The sequence below is a fragment of the Oreochromis niloticus genome, linkage group LG12, assembly GCF_001858045.2.
Source record: "Oreochromis niloticus isolate F11D_XX linkage group LG12, O_niloticus_UMD_NMBU, whole genome shotgun sequence".
Lineage (NCBI taxonomy): Eukaryota > Metazoa > Chordata > Actinopteri > Cichliformes > Cichlidae > Oreochromis > Oreochromis niloticus.
Genome location: NC_031977.2, coordinates 30912554 through 30936037, shown reverse-complemented (window position 1 = coordinate 30936037; position 23484 = coordinate 30912554). Strand labels below are relative to the sequence as shown.

Below are 23484 nucleotides of genomic sequence, written 5' to 3'. Positions count from 1 at the left end.
TCCTGTATTTTTTGTCTATCTTTGATGTTTTTTCATGTTTCTTCCAATCACGGAGGACTCTGGAATGGGGGAAAGCCTGATTCCTGTCCCTGCTCTGGTTCCACCTTTCAACAAATAAGTATTCAGACTACAAACAGCACTACACACTGTTGAGTTTTCAGAAGACTGCACAGGAGCATGTTGGAGAAATACCTACTCAAACAGACACAACCACAAAACGATACCCCTTCCTGACTCTTTGGTCCATCCGAAGGAGTCTTCCTGTTAAAAGGGAGTTCTTCCTGCACACCAGGAAGAACTATAATATTTTAGGGTCTTCATAAATAACATTATGAACAGCATTAACATAAACAGTTTAATTGTTTCTGTGGTACTGGAAAACTTGAAAAATATACTTTCTGGTGACATAACCAACTGAGCCCTAAGGTCCTGTTTGGGATGCATGGGATGCAACAGGTCTATGCAGAGCAGAATGATGAGGTGTATAAGGTGCAGAAAACCCAAATGTAATGTTCTCCTCTGAGGGTGAAGGGACACAGGAAGTTGTAGCAGTAGAGCATTTTTTCCCTTTATAGACAGGTTAGCAGTGAAGACTAGACAGGAAACAGTATGAGAGAGTGCAGGGGAAGAGACACAGCAAAGAAGAGACACAGCAAAGAACTCCTATAGTTAAAACCTTGTTTTAACTATAGGAGATATGAGTACCTGCTCAACCAGTGAGCTAAACTGGTGCCCAATTACGGGACATTTAAAATCTCTGCCAGACCGCTTTCAAACATCAGCAGAGACAAAAAAAACACTGTGACAGTGTAGCCAAAGTGCTTGCTCATAGGGGGTCATATGACGTTGGGTTTTTCTCTGTATGTATTATTGTAGGGTCTACCTTACAATATAAAGCTCATGAGGCAATTGTTGTTGTGATTTGGCGCTGTATAAATAAAACTGAATTGAACTGAATTGAATCCTGGAAACATTCTTACTCAAATAACTTTTAATAGAAATATAGATGAGTAGAATATCATTTAAGTCATTGAAATACTCCAGTCAGTTTGTTCTTACTATTGCATAAACTGGCATCTTGTTTAAAAAATGTATATAAAACCAACTTTATGCACTTAGTTGGCTGATCAGGGGAAAAATGCTAAGGCAGTGCTTAGGCTAAATAAATGGCCGTTTAATAGAAAACCAAAAGTTGCAACTTGTTCATTTTGTGAACGTAGACAATGTCAAAGCTTTTATTGTGAAAATCGCAAAAGGAAGTGGCTGTACGTAGCTCAACTGGCTTGTTTATAGGACCGCAGAGCGCGGTAGCTGTCAGATAGTGCAGAGAGAGAAAGAGAGAAAGAGTGAACACCCACCCAGGCTGCCTCGACTCTTTATATCAAACCCTCCGTCACTCGGCGCCTCCTAAAAGGCACTTCTCCGCTCCACCGGCCGTCTCGCTGCTGGGCGGACCTGCACTTTTTTTACGCACATTCAGCCCGAACTAACCGCTAATCTTCGGAGTTCATTAACAAGAAGAAGAAGAAGCGAGAGACAGGGGAGAGACATGGCCACGACAACCTGTACGCGATTCACAGATGAATATCAGCTGTACGAGGAGCTGGGGAAGTGAGTATCTGTCGCTGTTTCTCTGTCAAAATTTACGTATTTATTATTTTAGTTGTGCATGTTTGCGGCACAGCTGTCTGCTAGAAAGTGTAGTGTAGTTGAAATGTAGGAGGAGGGCAGGTTTCCAGGCAGTGCAGTGCAGAGCTGAGCGAGTCTGCAGGCCAGCAGTGCTGAGCGTGTGCGCGCTCTGATGGCGCGCGTGCGTGTGTGTGTGCGCCTTTTCGGGGATGACAGCTCTCAAAGTACGCCCCCCCCCTCTGTTTAAGCTCACCAAGTGTTTTGTTTGTTTCCTGATCATCACGAAAAAACGGACGTCAGAGGCAACAATATTTGCACAAACGTTGCCGATGTTTTTGACGGGTTCGCTAGTTTCACGGTGAAACACGGAGAAACGTGGGGTGTCAGCAGAGTCCTGTGGTGTAACCATTTGAACCACAGATGAAAAGAAGACATCTGCGGTTTATGGAAAGTGCAGTTGCACGCTTTTTTTTATTTTTCGAAGACGGGGAGTCAAAGTTTACAGAGAAAAACTAAGGGTTTCACATATGACAGTTGCGGGTATGACCAAATATCAAATTCCTGTCTTCTGCAAAGCTATGCAATAAATATCCGATCCAAAAAACCCTTTAAGACTGCATCTTGATAGACCATTTTGTCCTGTTTTGTTGCATTGGTTTGAAGTGTGTGTGCACAGCTTTACTAACCTTTATATGAACAAACAGCCTTTTTTCCCTAGAAGACATTTTTTTGCAGCACGATGGTGGCAGATAACACCAGATAAGATATTCTGCAGTGCAGCAGCAGGCAAAAAAAAATCAATCCGATAAAAGCCCTATCTGTAAAAACCATAGGAATCATACTTTATCATACTGTAGCAAAAAAAAATCATATGGCAGTGCATATGCAAAATATATTCTAGGTATTATTGTTGTTGTGGAAAGTTCTGATACCATAGGGAATTAAAATTAGTAAATACGGAAACTGAACTCAAACTGTTTCATTATTTGTGTAACTAAATACTTCTGTGTATAATAACAGATGGAGAAATGTGAATAGGTATGTAATATGTCTGAACCTAATCTTTGAACATGACACACGGTGTGTAGTGTGTAGCCCATAAAAGGGCTGGGCAGTTTATTAAATGTTATTTTAAGTCATGGTTGTGGTGTCCTGTAATTATAAAAAACAAGTTATGCGTGATTTAAAAAAAAAAAAAAAAAAAAAAAATGTTTTGCATCGATGCTCTCATTTTCTAGTCATTTATAAATCCAGCACACCCTGTCCTGTCCAGCAGTGGCTGTTGCATCTTCCCAGAAGCATGTTTAGTTTAGTTGTTATGTATAAATTTTGTTATATTTTCGTATTTCATTGAAATTCTACACATCAGCCACTTTGTTAGGTACACTTGTTCACCTGCTTGTTAACCCAAATGTTTAATCAGCCAATCACATGGCAGCTACTTGAACTACACTTGAAGTTGAAACCGAGCATGAGCATGAAGAAGAAAGGTGATTTAAGTTACTTTGAATGTGGCTTGTTTGTTGGTGACAGAACAGGCTGGTTTCACTGTTTGGGGGAAAAAACTGCTGAGCTACTGGGCAAAGTCATCTCTAGGGTTTACAGAGGGTGGTCCGAATAAGAGAAAATATCTAGTGAACGGGATTCCTCTGGATGAAAATGCTTTGTTGATGCCCGAGGTCAGAGGAGAATGAACAAACGTCTTTGAGCTGACAGAAAGGCAACAGCAACTCAAATGACCGCTTGTTACAACTTCTGAACCTTGGAACACACAACATGTTGGACTTGAAGTAGATGGGCAGACACAGAGTTCCAGTCTAACCAGCTAAGAAGAGGAAACTGAGGCTACGGTTCATAACCTCATCAAAATTGGCCAACAGAAGACTGGAAAGCTGCTGGCTGGTCTTATGAGTCTCAGTTTCTCTTGCAACATTCAGACGTTAGGTTTAGAATTTGGTGTAAACAACATGGAAGCATGGATCCATCCCGACTCATATTAACGGTTCAGTAATTGTGTAATGGAGCAGGGGGATATTTTCTTGGCACACTCTGGGCGCCTTAGTACCATCTGAGCATCCTTTAAATGCCACAGGCTATCTGAGTATTGTTGCTGACCACTTCCATCACTCTGGGACGACAGTGTACCCATCTTCTGACAGCTGCTTCCAGCAGGATGGTGCACCATGTCAGTGCAGCTCAGATCATCTCAAACTGGTTACTTGAATGTGACGATGAGCTGAGTGTGGTCAAATGGCCTCCACAGCCACCAGATCTGAATCCAAGATAGCTCCATTGGGATGTGGTGGAGCGGGGGATTTGCATCATTGATGTCCACCTGTGATGCCACCGTGACCAAAATCTCTGAGGACTGTTTCCACCACCTTGTCTAATCTATGCCACGAAGAATTAAGGCAGTTCTGTAGGCTGAAGGGATTCAATTTGGTGCTACTAAGGTGTAGCTAATGAGGTGGTGGTTGTTTCAGGGATTCCAGAGTTCAGCAAATGCATGATAATTAGTTAATCAGTACTCATTTTAAATAATCACAATTTGATCATTATTATGAGAGATAAAAAAAATTAATATAGAGGCAAACAAAACTTTCGGTGTCTTCATTACAGTAGGTGATCTACACTTGGCACAGGGCAAAGGATTAAAGGGGACAATTTCAAGTCATCCTTCTGTGTCTATTGTTTACTTTGTTGCTGCAGCCCGTCATGCATCTTTTACTGGCATTATTTGATTATCATTCATATCACTCGTTATGTACTGCTAGCTTGATTTGCCTAATGCTGTTTATCCAGCCACCACAGGGATGACAACTTCAATGAGAACACAGAAGCAGCCAAGTTATCTGGAGTGAAGTGCAGTTAATGTTGTATTAGCTTTGCGGCTCTGACGGAATAGAGACTGAACTATGCTGTCACTGAGAAACACTGGAAAACACCCTAGTGCAGGGACGTCAAACATAAGGCCCGAGGACCAGAATTGGTCGGACAAAGACTCTAATCTGGTCTACAGTTTTGGGAAATGTGAAGGAGGGCATACATTTTGGATTTTTAACTGTATTTTGATCAGTTTTACAGCTTTTCCTACTTATAAAGACCTGTCCTACTACCACTCATACTACACAAAGTAATTAAATAATAGATAAACAATTACATGACAAAAAGGTCCTGTTTTTTTCCACTATTGACCATATAATTTTTTTTTTTACAATGGATCCATAGTTAAAAAAAACAGCATTTCTTTAATTTAAGTGGTGCTGACAGATTTCTTTAATTTACTACAGCAGCATTTCTTTTATCATGTTGAAAAATTGAGATGTGCTGTTGAAATTGCACTTCTTTTTCTTATGTTAAGATCTCTCAGTGAATAAATGTTTATTTAATCTTCTTTACACAGACAGAAAGGGGAGTTTCGCTGGTCTGGCCCACTTACGATCAAAGTGGGCTGTATGTGGCCCTCGATGTAAAATGAGTTTGACGTCCCTGCTCTAATGTAATCCACCTCCGTGTTCCAAAGATTATATGACAGATATTTTTCTTGAAGTTTTATTAGCTGTTGTGTGATGATGTATAAACATGGAAATTATGTTTTTCTTGTACTTTGTTGGCTTGAATCTTTAATCTATTTAAAAACAATGGAACACGAGCCATGTTAAAGTATTCTTTTAAACTATTAAGTGTTGTCTTAGATTTATATTATTTACAGGCCTGTGGAAAGATAGCAGGATTATTCATAGGTGCTGAGAGACTTTTTAAACATGACGGCATAGTACTATTTTGTACATTTGGAGTGTTAACAGGTGTTTGTGACAGCTCGTTTGATGTCTCTCTTCAAAGGCTGGTAAAATACGCACCTAATATGCAAATATGTCAAGAAAAAGTCAAGATTCATTGAAGGATTAATAAAAGGAACTGAAAAGATGCGTCACTAGAAGCTTTGTTTTTGAATATTTACATTCACTACTTGCTAACTTAAAACTGGCTGAAAAGAGATGGCAGTTATCTGTGATTGATTATGAGAAACAGAAAGTTAGATAAAAAGCATATCTGGTATATTACCACATTGCGGTGATGATGGGTTTTACAAAGCACAGTTAATGCAGGGACTTGTATCAGAGAGGTAAATTAGTAATTAGTTTATATGAATATTTTTAAATCATGAATCTAGGTCGCCATTTCAATTTCATGCACTGCAACTGCTGTGAAGCTAATCTAGCCACGGCTGCCATCCATAGTGAAGTGCAATCTATGAATTCTTCAGAGTCTTCACTTACAGGAGGGGGAGTGTATATGCTCAAGTCCTGTTTCCTTGGTGGGTTATTGTTATTGAGCGAGCATAAATAGACATAGTCATCGTCTATGTGACTGACTGCTGTAGAAGACACGGGGATCAGACTAATTTACAGCACTGCATCCCTCCCATTCTCTTTTCATCCCCATAAGTAATAAATACTGTTCGCAGGCATCATTATGCCAGCGTAGCTCCAATATCTCCCGAGCCCTATGAGATTTCATTCTATGGTCCCGGCTGTTGATTAAAAAAAACCCCAAAAACTGTAACTTATCAAATGCATTGGCTTCGCTGTGTTGGGATAAATTTCAACTTCTACCAGAAACTACCGGCTTTGAAGCTCTCGGTGTATGAGGGTCTAAGCTGCACCCCCTGGTATGCAAAAACTATCTTTTTTCTGTAGGCCTATCTTATTATTCACCCAGGCACATAAAGCTTGGAGGAATGGGTGCGGGTGTGAGTGGCTTGGCATCCCTACGGTAACACTCACTGGAACTTTGTAATACTAATCCAACATCTGAGGAGAGCTAATGATTGTGTGCTCGCTCTCTGCTGGTGTCACTTTCTTAGCAGGACTTGTGACATTTAAGCTCGGTCCTTTTGCTTTAGTGTGCTTAGCCCGTTTGTTCCAAATATTGCCAGGTTTGTTTTAATAGAAACACCACAGCACCGATTGAGGTGTGCTGAACACTGGCTCCTGGTTAGATAATGTTATATATGTTTGTTCTTGCACAGACGTAATGCACATTGCTTAAATTGGTCAAATTCATCTCAATTAGAACACAAATAACAAGCTAAACAGCTTGAAGAACAATAATGTGAACAATCGCACAGGCTTGAGTGTAGCTTGTGTTTGTCCTTCTGCTGCACAGCTGCTAAAAAGAAATCTGTAACAGCAGAAAGGCTTTTGAAGACTTTTTAAACACATTTTTTGTTGTTTGTCTCAGTTAGGCTTGAAGCCTTAGAGTATAGATTTACACATCACACAGTATTTAATTCTTCCACATCAGAAGGAGACTGTAACAGAATACCAGAAGCTCAGACTTATCCAGTTACAAAACCCTTCACTTCTGAAGGCACCAGTGTTTTTCCCTCAAAAATAGTTTTAGGCATGTTTAAATCTCTCCATGTCAACTTTCTGGATGTCAGACCACAGTTGTGATTCATGACCTGTTACCCCATTTAACCGTCTATGTGTGTTAAAGCGTATTTAGCCCAGACGTTAGATACGTACCTCATGGAGTATGAACTTTCCAAGCACAGCTGTGGAGTTTGGTGTCAGCAGCATATGTGTTTGTTTGTGTGTGTGACTAGTGAGTTTCTTGCTTTTGGATCTTATGATGCTTGAGACAGGCGAGTTGATTCTTTATCAGGATTCTGACTGGACAGTAATGACCTTGACGTTGGGGGATTAAATGCACTTCAGCTTGTTGTTGAAAAAGTGACCAAATGCCCTTTGTATTCTACAGAGTTTATGCCTTTATATAGACGTTTACCCCAGTGTCAGGTCAGCTGGCCTTCACCTTTGGCACTAGTGCTGGGCGATATGGAAAAAATATTTATCACGATATGAATCATTTTATATCACGATAACGATATATATCACGATATACCACCTGACCTGTGCTCATCTGGAAAGTACGCAGTCTGTAAACAGCGAGTGGAGAGGGTGCAGTCTTTGTTTTGACTTACCGTAAAGTATGTCGCAAATCCGGGTGCACGTACAGCAGCACCATGTCGCAAACCACAAGACGGAGTTTCTTTGCAAAAAATATCATTTTTTTATACTTTATTTTCTCTTGCATGAAGTTAAGAGCATGTATAGTGAGAAGACAACACTAATATATTTGCCACAGGCTATTTAACCCTTTAAGACCTACCATAGAACCAAGTCCGCCAGAGCTTATCTTTATGTTTTTACATGCTGTAGTGCCATTTGTGGGAGCATTTCAAGTTTCCATACATCAATACAACCATTATAGCCCAAATTTTAATAACATGTATGCATTAAGTTCATGGTAACTACATAAATTGCAAAAAAATTATGTGCAATAAACTACAAAAAAATTGATAATCGTTTTTGGTTTTTTTACATATATTTCTAGTTAGAAAAATTTAAGAGGCTTATCCCTCAAAACTGTAAATACAAAAAAGTTGCACAAAATAGTTTCCAACCACGAGAAATTTATTTTGAGTGTCTTCATAGTTTTATTTTTGAGATACACAAATTGTTATATACTACAGGAAAAATGAAAATAAATATTATAATGCATCAAAATAAACTATTTCCCACAGTGTAATTTGACTTCTAAGCATCCCAGAAACGATACAGAAAAGCATAAAGTCAAACATGACTTTTAAAAACACCAACATAGGCTTATAAGGCCCTTTCGCGAAAATGACGTCACTTCCGGTTTTGGGCAGGTAATGGCGGACATGCGATAGTTCGCGCTGACGTATATGCCAACGTAGGACGTGTTATGAACATCGGCAAAGGATCTTTCTGGAATATTATGTTTTTGTTGCTGCAAGTGCTTCTTATGCAATTTTTGCAAAGCTATATGTGGAAGGAAACCGTGACCTAGGGCAAGCTAATGGCATAAGATGTAAGTACAACTCCTCCGGTTTCATATGCAAAAAAAATATTGCGCTACCTTACGTGGTTCCAGTTCTACAGGGATTTAAAAATAGTTAGGCAAAACGGAGCGTGCCTGCTCCGACCGGTTGTAAAGGGTTAATTATATATTTTATGTAATAATTTATAAAATTTGGGTTAGAAACGATAGAAGACAAATGGCACGATAGACACTTTTCTATCGTTCACACGATATATATCGTCACATCGCCCAGCACTATTTGGCACTGACCTTGTTGCCTGTCTGTAACTATCCCAGTGTGAAGGCAGACTAGTGGCACCATTCAACATCAGACTGTTTCACACCCAGCTAAATCAAAACCAAGGCTGGACAGGACTATGAAGTCTTGTCCAGCCTTGGTTTGTATAAGAATATTCAAACATTTGGTTTTGGTTGAGCGTTTATTGAAATTAATGGTTATATTTTGCAGAAATGCATAGCTGTAATAGCAAAATTTGGCTTTGGACACTAAAATGAAGGTTTAGATGAGTTAGCAGTAGTTCAGTTTTCATTCAGTTTAATTTGATTTATATAACACCAAATCACAACAACAGTTGCCTAAAGGCACTTTATATTATAAGGTACAGACCCTACAATAACACAATACAGTTCGGTATTATGATTTGATTTTGTGTTTGACTAAACGTGCCTAAACAATACTGAACTTTTGAATCTGGTATGTCAAATATATATAGTGTGTTAAGTTATACTGGTGGGTCTAAAGGAAAAAAAACATTTCTAAACATCTGTGACAGCACAGTGAAAAACATTCAGATATTGGGGCGACTTTTTCACTCTATCTCTCTCATTTTTAAAATGTATTATCATTAGTTTTGGGGGGAATATTCTGCTTGTTTACTTTTTGCTATTTATTTATTAATTTTGGATTAAAGTAAGACTGACAATATTTGTAACAAAGCTACAAAACGTAAGGTGCAAAGACATCATGCTTAAATGTCACAATTTAAGCAAGAGACCTGTCCATAGTCCAGACCTGTCACCCACTGAAAACATTTGGTACATTACAAAATAAAGAAATAAAACATATATCACACAGGAATAAGAAAACATTTTGTCATCAAAACTACACCAGCAGGTCTCTATGGGCTCCAGGTACAAGACAGTGGAAAACACGGTTGTAAGTGAAACAAATTTTAAGCTTTATGTCCTGACAAGAAGAAAATCATATTCATACGTATCAAACAACATAATATGGATATTGATAAATCCGTGATGGGCTAGCGTTGGCTGATAATATGGGCTGTGTGACTGTACAGCTAATGTGTTTGAGAGCCCAGTTTAGCTCTTACATCTTACCAATTTACCTTTCTGACATCCCACATGTGTTCACATTACTTGTATCCTGACTGGATGTCTCACAGGATCTTATTAACTAAGCAGCAAAGTGTTTTAATGTATCCACAGTGAACATGAGAAGTGTTATCAGTTCTGTTATGTTCTGAGTCTGAAAAATGCTCATTCTGCAAAGTTGTGTGCAAATTTGTTCACTCAGCAAAACCTTCACCATACTCATTATTGTCCAAGGTCCATAACCACTCAAGAAGCAAGAGAGGAATGGTCCTAACTTGTTATTTTATGATGAAGAAATCAAGTGTTTCAGCTGCTAGTTATTTTTTCCTGATAGAGTTGTCCTATGATAGCAGTGCATGAAGTGTTAGTCAATGTTTGTTTTTTTTCTGTTTTCCAGGGGAGCATTTTCAGTGGTGCGCAGATGTGTTAAGCTGTGCACAGGACAGGAGTATGCTGCTAAAATAATCAACACCAAAAAGTTATCTGCAAGAGGTAAGCACAACTCATTTCAGTGTTATATCACATACATCCAGTTGTATTGAATCACAGCTTCCACGGGAGTGTGATCTCAAACAACACCACTGTTGCTATATTTAACTGTTAATTCATGAGCTAAAAGTACATTTTGCAACCATTCAGAAATGAATAATTTGTTCATAGCTTCTCTGTCCCAGTGGTTACCACCCCCACCTGTAGTGTAGACAGTTATATAAGCAAAATGTAGCAGCAAAATTTGGTTTCCTTCTCAGATGCCACTCCATAGGACAATCTTTTAATTACATTCATGTCTGTTATTAGAAATGGAGGAAGCTGGAAAAGTCCTAGCAGCAGTAGAAACAGCATTGGTATGGTGATGTGACAGTCATACAGTAGGTTTGCTCAACACTGGTTCACCTTTTACACTACCCTGTTTCTGAGTTGTGTTGAGGAACCCCTGGAGAACAAATTATATGGTATTGTTCATATGCCCTATATATGACTGCAGGAAAGATCGTAGCAGTAATTGCCTTTAAATCATTCAAAGTCCAAAGAGTGCAACGTAAATCAGTCAGGACCATTAAAGTCGAAGCTATTTCCAGCTGCAGTAATTTCTATTTAGCTGTATGCTCTATTCTGGGATCTTCCTGCCCTTCTACATGCAAATGTGAAAAGCAAAGGCGGGCAGCGAAGTAACACTCAGCACAGCAGAGAACAGCGCAGGCATCACTAATAACACATATACTGTGTAAATCAGATGCACAGTGAAAGTAGGAGATGCAATGGAGGTGATTTGCAAAGTGGCGTGCAGATGTGCAGCAACTGTGGGGAACCTAAAGAAGCTCATATCACTGAGCCAGTGGCTGCCACTGAAGTCAGCTGATCTGCTTCAGCCTGCTTGAACTAATGCTGTGCTTGATTTTCTCTTAAATGAGTTGATTGAAATATTTAGTCCATTAAAACATTCAGCAAAAGGTAAGATGTGAATATTATAAAGGCACCAGTCCTCCCATGTTATTTCATAGTGTAATAGAATAAAGTTCCTTCCTCTTCAGTGTCTTAAAAAAAAATCTTGTTGAAAATGTCAGATGCTTAGAATGTGATGTATTTAGAACCCAGCTTCTCTATATCAGCTATTATTATTCAGTTCTCAGCAATGTGTTTCACACACTAGCTAGCAACCAATCCTATACACACTACTTTTCTTGAAACCATCTTGTTTAGTTGTTTAGCTGCAATTCATATTCTGCTGCATGTGTTGCAGGATAATATGGGTGTACCAATAAATCAGTCAGTCTTCAAATACTGGCTTGTATAATAATGTAAAGTGAAAAGGTTTTTCTATATATTGGGATTTTGTTTCTTCTGAATAACATAGACTGTGTAACCACCATAATTAGTGTCACATGCTACTCAGCCAGTAATGACTTAAGCCAAAGCCAAGGCTAAATGCCTTTGCCACCAAAGCCAGTCGAGCACCACTGTGGTCGCCGTGGCAATTTACACCACCACTTGCCCAGTGTAAATCTCCTGCTGCCCTTGCAGCCTCGTAACTGGAGACCCACTGCCGTGGCCCTGCCAGGTGGCACCACACTGTCACTTGACTGTTACCCTGCCTTGACATACGCTCACAAACGGATTGTGTGTTAAAATGTTGAGTGTGGTAGAAAAGGCATTTTAACAGGCATGAAGCAGAGGGCTTGATCTTGAAATGTCTGTCCTTATCTGCCTTCTCTCTCAACTGTTACCCTCAGTTCGGCTTGTCAGTGTGTAGGTAATAATTTTCTTACCAAACCATTGTTAAAATATCAGTGCCGTATGAAGACAATTTAAAAACATTATGCTTTGTGTGTTCATGATTATGTGATGAAACGGGAGCGTCTTAAAGGTCAGGCTCCTGGGTACAAAATTCAATAATAATGTTTGAAAATATTAGACTTGAATGTTTATATAATCAGGTTAAACTCATGTGTGTTCATCTCCTTTACTATGCAGACACTTGGAAACAGTGCAGTGTAATAAATAAATGAGATGATGTTGTAATGCACTTTTAGGATTGTATTTCAGCATACTATTTCCAGCTACAGCAGGCATCAGACACAAATGAGCATTGCTACTGTCACTCATAACTCATAACATTTTGTGCAGTGAAAATACAAATGTGTTTCTGATTTCAAACATTATGAGGGTGGTAGAGGGTATATGATCTGAGCGTCTGCATTTATCTTTCTTTCATCATAAGCCGTAACGAAAATGTAGTTTAATATTAAACTTTGCAGAAAAGCTTTTTATAAAAATGTAAGTTTCTATAAAAAATAGAAGGAGTGGACTGCAAAAAACATTGTTCTTATTGTGGTGTCACGTTATTCTTCGCAGTAATTGTATCACATTTTTTGCCTCCCTTTTATTGCATTGTGCAGCATTTAATGAGATTAAACCCATCCTTGATTATCCGGCCTCTATTAACTTCAAGAGGCTAGCAGTTAATTCTAGAGATTGGTTTAATGAGACTTAAAGTAACACATACACAGACACACAGACTATAAATACACTTCCTATAGGTAATGCTATGGACTTCTGCATAATTTCGCTCCAGCTGCTTTATCGGGGAGTGCAGCTGCTTTCCACCATATTTCGGAGGCACAGCGTAATCTCTCTGCTTCAACATTTGATAGGGCGACTGATCTGACCTGACTGAGCGGTGTGCGAGGCCTGTGCTGCGCTCCTTACTAATGGATGAGCCATGTTCTGTGAAATAGCAGGCCTAGAGCCAGCAGAGCTGCTGCATACTACTCCTACTCCAAGTCCTTTTTATAGCTCCATGACCTATGTGACATGGGCTGCTGCTGCAGCCACGCTTTATGGCAGCCCTGATGGCTTGCTGCTCTACTTTAGAAGTGGGATTTGGTTTAGGCCTTTTTTGATGTTGTAATATTTCTCAGGCAGCAGGTAGGGTCGGTGAGTTTACAGCCCTGGTTGCAACAACTTAAGAGGAGCGTTTGTTTAGGATCGGCAGATGGAGATGGTAGCTGCGGGGAGGGTGGGGTCATCAGAGCGAAGGCACCCCAGGCATTTGGCAGCTGAGGGCCATGCGCCTGTACGCCTACATGCCTTTAGCACGGGACTCTCATCTGACTCTCCCTCTCTTTCTCTCAGACACACACACGGGCAGATATTCAGACAGCCGCAGCAGAGAAGCAGTGTCTGTGATGCAGGCAGTCAACTGAACAGTGAACTCTATCAATAAACTATTAGTTACAACAAAAAAGTGTCAAAATTTGTTGGTTGTTGTAGTCATAACACTTGGTTCACATACTAAACATTCATATTTATGAATAGAGTAGTAGCCAGGCTTCTCATTACATCTTCCCACCACCCCGCCCTGCCGTTCCCTTTTCCAGCCGACAAACGGTTAATGCCAATCCAACACATGTCAACAGGAAATATAGGGCAGGTCTGCTGAGCAAGGTTTCCAGCCAATCATAGGACTTGTTTATTGGCAATGATCTCTGGACAGTGGATGCCAGAGGTTCCTGTATGGCCATGTAATTATATCATGATAGAGTAGAGCTTGTGTGTCTGTGTGGGAGTGTGTGTCTATATACAGGTGTGCCTTTGTATGTGTGTGGGGTTTGATGTTCACCTGCAATGCAGTAGAAGTGATCTGACCTGGTTTTGGCCAGTGAGCTTTGTGTCAATGTCAAATAACCAGGACAGATATAGTCAACTAAAGTGATGAGGCTTAAACCCAAGTAGAGCTGGGCGATATAAGATTTTTTCATATCACGATATGTTTTTCTCATTTCAGGCGATAACGATATATATCACGATATAAGCCAAATAACTATATTTGTAAGATTTAAATGTGCCGTTGCTCACAAGTAAAATGTGAAATAATTAGCAGCTTGTTTTAATTAAAATATTTATTTCCCATAATAAGTTCAACAGGGCAGATGTACTTAAGGAACATGAGACTTCAGTTTCAGATAAATAAAGGCAAATATTGCAAACTACACAAAAGGCAGCCGCTAAAGCGTTTAAGTTTCAAAATAGAACAAACAAAACAGACTACTAAATTGTCAATTCCACTTAGAAACAAAATTTTAATTCTAAAAATAAATCTTAGGTCGTTTTACAGAAGAACAGACAAAATTGACTAACTTTTGTCAATATCAAATAAACTGAGAACAGTGACTTTAGTCTGACAAAAGCCGAATGGCGAATTAGCGCTTTCAGTCAGAGATTGAGCATGCACCGCTTTATTGTATTTCCAGACTTGCTTTCAGCACAATTTACAGTGCGCGCTACTCTGTTTTTTGTCAGACTTGAAATAGCCGAAATACCTTCACACTACGGAACTTCTGTGGCCTTTCCGTTCGACAAGCTCCCCGGCATTGGAACCATCATCTGTTTTTTCTTCGGTAACCTTCGCTCACGCTCTCGGTTGATTTTTCTCTAGTCGGCAAACTCATTTCCTTCATTACCCAGGCTGCACGGCTGCAAAAACAAATACACATGTGCGCCTTGGCGCTTGTGCTGTACGTAACAAGTCACGTGACGTGACGCTGCGGCTGTGATTGGTTCGGCTCTGCGCTACTTAATTTGGATTGGCTGTTCTTTTTTTTTTTTTTTTTTTTTTTTTAAGAGGACAAGAGAGATGAGGCCTATCGCAATAGTTTAATTTTTCTATCGAGAAAAAGTTATTTCGCAATACATATCGTTATCGTTCTATCGCCCAGCTCTAAACCCAAGTGTGAAATCAAATCACTGTGGCTGCAATTACAAATGTAAATAATTAAAGATGTGTTGGTGCTTTTTCTGTCAATTCACACCCTGTTTATATGGAGGTATTTTCACCCATTATTTACATGTTCAGGTCTTTCATTCACTGGAAAAATTATGCTTTCTTATCATATTACTCTCAGGAATCCACTTAGATTTTTATATACATGCACCACCACTATCATGCTTCACCTTAAACTCAGAGGCTGCTTTTTGATGCTGTGTTTCTGTAGGATCTATAGGATATAGGAAACTTTTCAATCCGCTCTCCACATTTCCCTGCTGGTAGGGCTCACGCTGTTACGAGTCAAGTGTTCCGAACAGTGGTTATATCTGGCTGTCTTTGTGGCTGTCTTTTAACATCTCCTCCCTCTCTAGAGACTTAAGTCCTCACTGGTGATGATTAACCCAAATATATTCCTCTCCTCTGCTCTTTTCTCCTTCAGCATGAAGATTCCCACTGATTTCACTGAATGTTGTCCTTGGGTTATCTCACTCTGTGCATGTGTTCTTGTCCTTGCCTTTCTTCCTTACCCCACTCCCTGGTCTCATTTCTTATTTACCCTGCTGCTTCAGAGGCACAAGAGTGGCATCTGACTGACCGGCACTTTGAAAGACTCATTAAATGAATATTTTAAGCAGCCTGCACTAAAAGAGCCGCATGGCCGCAGTTGCTGACAGTAAAGTAATTACAGTGAGAACCACACAAGGAAGTTCTCATTTGATCTTGTTTGTGTGTCATGTTTTTACAAAAGAGTACTTTTTTTTTTAAACCCCAGAGGGAATGCATTTTGGACCAGCTGTTAAATTTTCAGCATATAACTGTAAACTGCAATAATTTATTAAAGTCCAGAAACAAGTTTAATGTTGGACACGTTTCAAGATACGTGTTTAGGGTTCTTCTGACTAGAAATGGGACTTTGGGAGTGAAGGGGTGGGGGACGGAGCGCCTTACTTAAAATCAGTGCATTTTACATTGATAGGCAAAACCTTTAAGCTTAGAATAATTATATGGGAGTCCTGGTGATTTTCCTTTGGTGGAAGGCCAAAAAGGCTTTTTTTCCTTTTCTCTGTGGAATAAAAATTCTTGGTGTTTTAAATGAGTCCCGTTATGCTCATGTCCTGCTCCATGTTTGTATTTTGACTCTGCTATAGTAGCTTTGCACAACTCAGATTTCATACTAATCTTCATTTATCTTATAACTGGTTGTTTCTTTATCTGAAACGACTTGTCTCAAATCCTTCGTCCGTTCCTTTTGGTTAACTTTCTTTGAAAATTCGCTACACATATTTACGTCACCAACAGCCTAAACCCTGTTAATAAAAGGCAGCATGGTTCTGTTCTTTTATCTTATTTATGTCAGATTATGATCCTATTATCTAAATAACAGAGCAGGACTAGTCTGAGGGCTAGGCAACGTTTTTCTAATCTTTTATTGTTTAGTTTTGGCCATCCAATCGAACTATAGCATCAGTGTCCTATTCTTAGCTGACAGGAGTGGTGTCTAATGTGGCCTTCTGCTGCTGTAGGCTATATGCTTCAGGTTATAACCTGTTGTGCATTCAGAGAAACCCTACAGATGGTTGTGCGGGAAAAATCCCAGAAGATCATCAGATTCTGAAATGAGACCAGTCTGTCTGGCATCATTTGAACAATGACATGTTCAAAGTCACTTAAATCACCTTTCTTAACCATTGTAATGCTCGGTTTGGTCTTCTTCACCAAGCTTACATGTCTGAGTTTCGGCCATGTGATTGGCTGATTTGCATTAATGAGCAGTTGAGCAAAAGATGAAATTGCGAGTGAGAATATATTAAACTTGTAACTAGATAACAAATATGCACATGATAATCTTATAATACCATCTGCCACTTCATCAGCTATCCCTACTTAGAATAGTTTCTACCTAGCTAAATACGTAAAAACGACTATGAAAACAAATGGTGCTCTGTGGTCTTACAGTAAATCTATTTAAGTAAATGTTTAGTGTTGCAGTAGCTCTGGCAAATCTCCCAAAATATGTCGTTGTAACAATCAGCAGTAATTTTTATCTAAAGGTACCTTTTTGTCGAATAAGGTGGACCTTTTATAAACTGGGTTTTTTAACTGTCAGTTACATCTCAGTTTTATTCTGATGCACTACATGCAAAACTTAAATAAAATTACATTAATCTCCATAGTTCTTGTTAAACTACGCTGACCCCTCATAGGCAGTACTAAAAATACTGTCCTACAGTTGAACCTGATAGCTGACTTCTTCCTTGGTACACACACACACAAACACACAAACATACACACACACACATACACACACCACAAGGTTATCACACACACTGCAGACTGTATAGACAGTTATCAGTTGTGTCCTCTTTTATGCAGGGCAGTTGAGTAGAGCATCTGTTATGAGTGTTGTGCCATGAGAAGGTCCTCTATCATACAGGATCTTTTTGCTGTAGTGTTATCTCCCAGTCTGATAAAGCTCTGATAAAAGACCTGATGGAAACCATGTTCATTTCAGGGGAGGTCATATATCTCATCCTCATTTATCCTTCATCTGCAAATCCCATGATGAGTTTTTTTTATTACCTCACCTCACAATGACAAAGGAGTTTTAAGCAGAAGCAAGGCAAGAAAAAAAAGCCCAGTAATCACATATATGTTATATTTCAATAGATCTTTCAATACTTGATATCACAATATTAATAATAAAACTGGCCCACGTAGATGATGGATTGATAACAAAGGCACAGATGGTAGACGATAGATGATGCACCACAGCAGCTACTGTGAGACAATTCTGTACTTGCAGAGTAATATTAGCAGATGCCACTGATAGAATGAAATGTGATGCAAGTGCCCATGACAAATTTTCCAACACTTGACATTAGTATGACAGATAACATCTGGGAGTGCTAAACACAAGCTGAGAGTTGGTAGTTTTTAAGAGTCAGTCAGGGAGAGTTCAGCTGGAGTGAAAGCTTGGATACCAAACACAGTAACGTGATCGTGCAGGAGTGGTAGCCTTATTTAAAGTGCTAATTTGTGATAGGTCTCTCCCAGTAAATCAGAAACATTGTAATCGGTGTGTTTCTGAGTAGGTCAGATGTGAATCCATCTTTTGAAAAGATGAAATTCAGTCCCATCAAAATGCAGTTTGTTACACATGGACAAACAAATAAATGGGAAAAAATATTCAGTGAGTTCATAGCCTCAAACAAAAACCAAATGTGAAGAATAAATGACTAGTGTTAAAAAGGAAAAAAAAAAAGTAGCAGGCAGTGATTAGCGGTGTCTTATTGTTTCACCAGAAAGACAGCAACCAGGCTTTGTGCATATTAAACGTCCGTGTATTTTTTTCTCTCCTTCCTTTTTCCTCCTCCTCTCCTGTCCCCCTTCAACACTCCTCCACTCCTTTCTCCGCCTCACTCCTCTCATCTTCTGAGACTATAATCACCACGCTTACACTTCACTGTCACTCCACAGTGCCAGTGTGAATGTGTGCACTTGAGTTTTGCCAGTCTGTGTTCTCTTAAACTCGTACAGATTGTACGCGTGTGGGTGCAGCCTATGCATATGTACGTTTGTGCTGACAGTCACGCTTTGTGGATCCGGTGATCCACCCCCTGTGTGTACGTGTGTCTGTATGTGTGTGTGCTTTATATGCCTGCTGTGACTTGCACAATAACCCTGTAATGCATGTTGGCTAGCATCAGTAATCCGTTATGTAAAGGGACATGCAGATGTAAATATTTTAGCTGCATACATACATAGTTTGCCTTGAAGTATATATGCTCATATATTTTTACTTCCACTCATGGTTAATTACACCCACCGATCACTTCATTAGTTACACCTTGCTATGACCGGATTGGATCCTCTTTTGTCTTCAGAACTGGCTTAAAGTCGGAGATTTTGTTCTGTGTTGACATGTAAGCATCACACATTTCCAGCAGATATTTTCATCTCAGCATCCACAGTTGAAATCTGCTGTTCCACCACAACCCACAGATGCACTATTGGATTGAGATCTGGTGATTGTGGTGGACATTTGAGTACAGTAAACTCTTAGTCATGTTCAGGAAACCACCAGACATGATTTCAGCTTTGTGACACTGTATTTTATCCTTAAAGTAGTCATCAGAAGCTGTGTAGATAGTGGTCATAAAAGAATAAACATGGTCAGCAGCAGTAGTTGGTATGCTGTGGTGTCAAAATGCTGCTCGGCTAGTACTAAGGCCCAGAAAATATCCCTATAAAATAATTCCACATCATTGCTTTATTGATATAAGACATCCACTGTGGATCCACTGTTTCATGTTGTTTGCACCAAATGTTGCACAGACAGACCAGGCAACAAATTTTAGTCTCAATGTAGTTTTCTTTGCAACCAGGAGTGGCAGGCAGTGCGATCTTATATTCCATCCTGCATTCAGAGATGCTCTTCTGCATACCTTGGTTGTAATAAGTGGTTATTTGAATTACTCTTCTCTTCCTTTTGGGCGCAAGGATTATGGCTTTGCTCCTTTGAAGTCTCGGAATAACAAGGCATTTTTCTCCCAGTGAACTGCGGCTCATTTTCTCTTTTTTGGACCAGTCTTTGTAAACCCCAGAGTCAGTTGTGTGGGAAAATCCCCATAGATCACGAGTTTCTGAAATACTCAAAGTTCAAAGCCACTTAAACATAATATATTACATTTATGTTGCTTCATAATTTTATATATTTTCTGCATAATGGAGAAGAATGTAACACAAAAAATCAGCAACATTTTTTGCATCCAGTTTGGTGTTTTGTTATTATTTTAATGAGGTTTATAATTTAAACAACTTGCTGTATTTTTGCTAAATATTCTTGCTGTGTTTTTACTTTGACTCTTGGGTTCATGGACACAATGCAGGTTTCAAAATGCTTTGTATAGACGGAAATTTATTTGATCTTTTTGACCTTTTTTATCATGTCTTGATTAAAGTGCAGTTTTATGTTTAAGGAAATATTGTTTTTCTTGTGCTCTAAATGACTAGAAAAATGATAAACAGTTATGTTGTCAGTCGCCAATACAGAAACTTGCTGAACCTTGTGAACATGACCCATTAAACTATGGAGTAGATGAAGAATGTGTTTTTGTTTGTTTGTTTTCTTCTTCTTAGTCTTTTTAGTTTAAAACTTGGAAGAACAACACGCCTTATTATGTTTCAGTTTTTCCATATTTTACACCCACTGGGTTCCTTTGCATACTCCTCTTCCTTTGTGGCATGAAACCATTTTCTAAACTGTTTTTGACACATTTAACCTTATTGTCCTAAAAAGCCTTCTACAATATAGAGATAACATATTTACTGACGTACCTCTCTCTCTTTTGTTGCGCCTCAGATCACCAGAAGCTGGAGCGAGAGGCTCGTATTTGTCGTCTGTTGAAACATCCTAACATTGGTGAGGACATGCTTTTCTTATTTTCAACCCACTGAATATAATTTTTTTTTAAATGAGTTTGGATCCATTTAAAAGTGAAGAACAGTTTAGATTTGATTAACAGTCTTTTATTCCTGATACAGAATAAGTCACATTTTTCTAACTTTTTTTTTTGCTAAAGCCAAAACACACACTTAACAATTTTTATTAAAAGATGCAATAAAAATATATTGTTCCTATTCATTTGTTGATTAAATCGAACCCCTGGCAGAAGCTCCTACCCTATTGTAAACACATATGATGTAAGACTCAATTATTTCGACTCCCTGTGGTTTCTACCCCACGCGCACTCTCACTATCTCTTTATCTCACCTTTTTTCTTTTTAAAAAAACAAACCAAAACTTTGTCTTAAAATGCAGCAGTCATCCCCAGCATTTTCAGAAACTCTTTGAATAACCATCAGATAGCATAAACGCTCCAGCTACACAGAGCCCAGGTCTCACTTTATCTCTCTCAATCTCTCTTTTTTTCTCTCGCAGTTCGTCTTCATGACAGTATATCAGAGGAGGGCTTCCACTACCTCCTGTTTGACTTGTAAGTCATCGTCATCGTCGTCATCCTCTCCTCTCTGCTCCTCCTCGTCCCTTTTCATCTTCTGCCCCCCTTTTCTTGTAGCTCCTGCCTCTCAGTTTTCCCAGCTCTTCCATATACATATACGATTGCATAACTCTCTCTTATATTTGCCCCACCACCACCACTGCCACTATCACCACCCACGCTCTCCACATCCATCTCGCAGCAATTCCCTCTAGTTTCCATGGTAACGGTGTGGGAAGGGGGGATGAAGAGAAGGAGGATTGGGGGGAAGGGGGGAGCTGTAGAAAATAAGAACTGAAGTAGGAATCCTTGATTTGAAGCATTTATAACCACACACCATCATCACTACCTCCTCCTTCCACTCCAACCATTCCAGCTTTCCTAAATGAACGTGTGTGTGTGTGTATCTGTCTGTGTGTGTTGTCTGCTTTTACAGGGTGACCGGAGGTGAACTATTTGAGGACATCGTAGCCAGAGAGTATTACAGTGAGGCCGATGCCAGGTAGGAGCGCAGCCTTCACTCCTGTATGTGGGGCTTCTCTTTGCCCTTAAATGGTCTTTGTCCTCTGTTGTCTTCTTGTCTGTTTTTTTTTTTCTTTGATTGTACACGTTCTTCCTCTTCTTTTGTGACTCTGCTTTACTCTTCCTTCCCCTCTTCACTGTCCTCTCCTCTTACTACTTGCTCTGTGTTGTCTTATCTTGTCCCCTATTTTCTGCCCCTTACATCCTTTGTCTGCATGTGTTGCTGTTCCCTTCTGTTCTTTCTCTGTATTTTACTGTCTTCTTTTGTATCTTCTTGCCTTTTCTATTCTGTTAGTGGTATTCCTTCTACTTCCTGTTTTCATCGCTATACTACTACCACCGCCACTTTCTTTCCTCTTTCCTTCTTTACCCCCCTCTTTTTTTTGTTACACTGTTTCTCCTCTGTCCTTTGCCTCTTCCTTTACATCAGTGCCACAGTACTTCACCTCTCACACTGACACAGGATTGACCTTCAAGACCAGACTGAGGTTTGACCACTATGTGTTTTCAGTACCAAATCACAGTATAATGTGGTGACTAAGATACTTGTATTTTTGTCACCTGTGGTTAGGGTAGAAGTTGCAAACACATGCATAACACAATATATGTGTTAAGATGTTTATATAACTGAAAAATATCTGAGCAACAACAATAACTACTGTTGTATTGATATAACATCCTTAAAAACACAGTTTTTGGATGAAAAAGCAATAAATTATTTTGTTTTGTTTTGTTTCTTTCTTCTATGAACTTGTTTTAATGGAGTTGATTTTCCTGCTAAGTGGCTTAAAGTCGGACCAAGACGTGCTCAGCAAAATCTTAAATCAGTACTAAAGCATACAGAGAGCAGGTGGACACAAACCAGCTATGGGTGTAACATTCATTTAGACACTTTGCCACAGGACAATTAAACCGTGATGTCGTTTGTGGACGTTTGTATTGGAGTTCTGTCTCTGTTTAGTTACAGCTGTTTGTTACAGCCATACATTAAACCCCAGGTGACTTTTAGCAGAGAACACGACTGACAACACAGCAATCAAACATGACGTGGTGCAGTCAGAAAGCTGTAGCTGTCTGACGTCCAAGTCTAGACAGACATTTAATTTGCCTTTTAAAGGCGATCAGTCGACGCAGAATACAGGAGTGGCTTAATTTAGGACTCGCACCAAGTCAGATGATCATCTTTAACCTATTCAGGTCTATACAAACAAAAAAGTAGGTAGTTTTCATTTCATATTATTTTAACATAAAAAGTATAAATCTTAATGTCTTTCAAAACATTTTCTTAAATTGGATCAAAAGCCGTCTGTGTGAGTAACCTCTCAAAATGCATCATCGAGTCTTATAAGGGAAAATGAAAAAAAAAAAAAAATGAAGCCAGAAACAAAGTGGAGTTTGTTGTAAACCTATAAATGGTCTGCAAAGCGTGAAACATGTCACAGCAAGAAGCACTCGGCACAAGTGTTTTGATGATTACGTTGTTAGATTTTTTTTTTGTTCTCAAAAAGAAAATAAATAATTTCACTTGAAGTGCAACGTGTAGTGCTAAAATAGCCTCAAAAGCAGTAATTATTTGCTGGCACAGGAAAATCGAAACCCCAGGATAATGACAGCCTTTGCTACAAAGAACAAAAAACTGCATTGTATCTCTCACATAATAGGTTGCTGGTGTTTGTAACTCTGTGTAGAACTCTAATTGGTCAAACCTCAGGTATGTTTCTTTCAATGATTCAATTAGCTTAGCTGGTGTGGATGGTTCAGGGTACACCTTTACACTGTTATGTTGCTCATTCATATTCCTCACATGCTTTTCCTTTAAACACT

At 39.2% G+C, this 23484-nt stretch overlaps 1 protein-coding gene across 39 annotated transcripts in view; it reads left to right on the top strand.

Moving 5' to 3' along the window:
* The first annotated feature begins 1302 nt into the window (after window positions 1-1302).
* The window catches only part of camk2b1 (calcium/calmodulin-dependent protein kinase (CaM kinase) II beta 1), an 80150-nt gene continuing 57968 nt past the window's right edge, over window positions 1303-23484 (top strand). For 21 of the 39 annotated variants that reach the window (XM_025912035.1, XM_025912036.1, XM_025912034.1 and 18 more), the window contains exons 1-5: window positions 1305-1611; window positions 10271-10365; window positions 20502-20561; window positions 21081-21135; window positions 21575-21640. In XM_025912035.1, the coding sequence (XP_025767820.1) occupies window positions 1550-1611; window positions 10271-10365; window positions 20502-20561; window positions 21081-21135; window positions 21575-21640 (338 nt within the window). In that variant the 5' untranslated portion in view covers window positions 1305-1549. Of the gene's footprint in view, window positions 1612-10270; window positions 10366-20501; window positions 20562-21080; window positions 21136-21574; window positions 21641-23484 lie in introns of all 39 variants that reach the window. The other 18 variants (XM_025912032.1, XM_025912030.1, XM_025912029.1 and 15 more) reach the window with 2 other exon arrangements.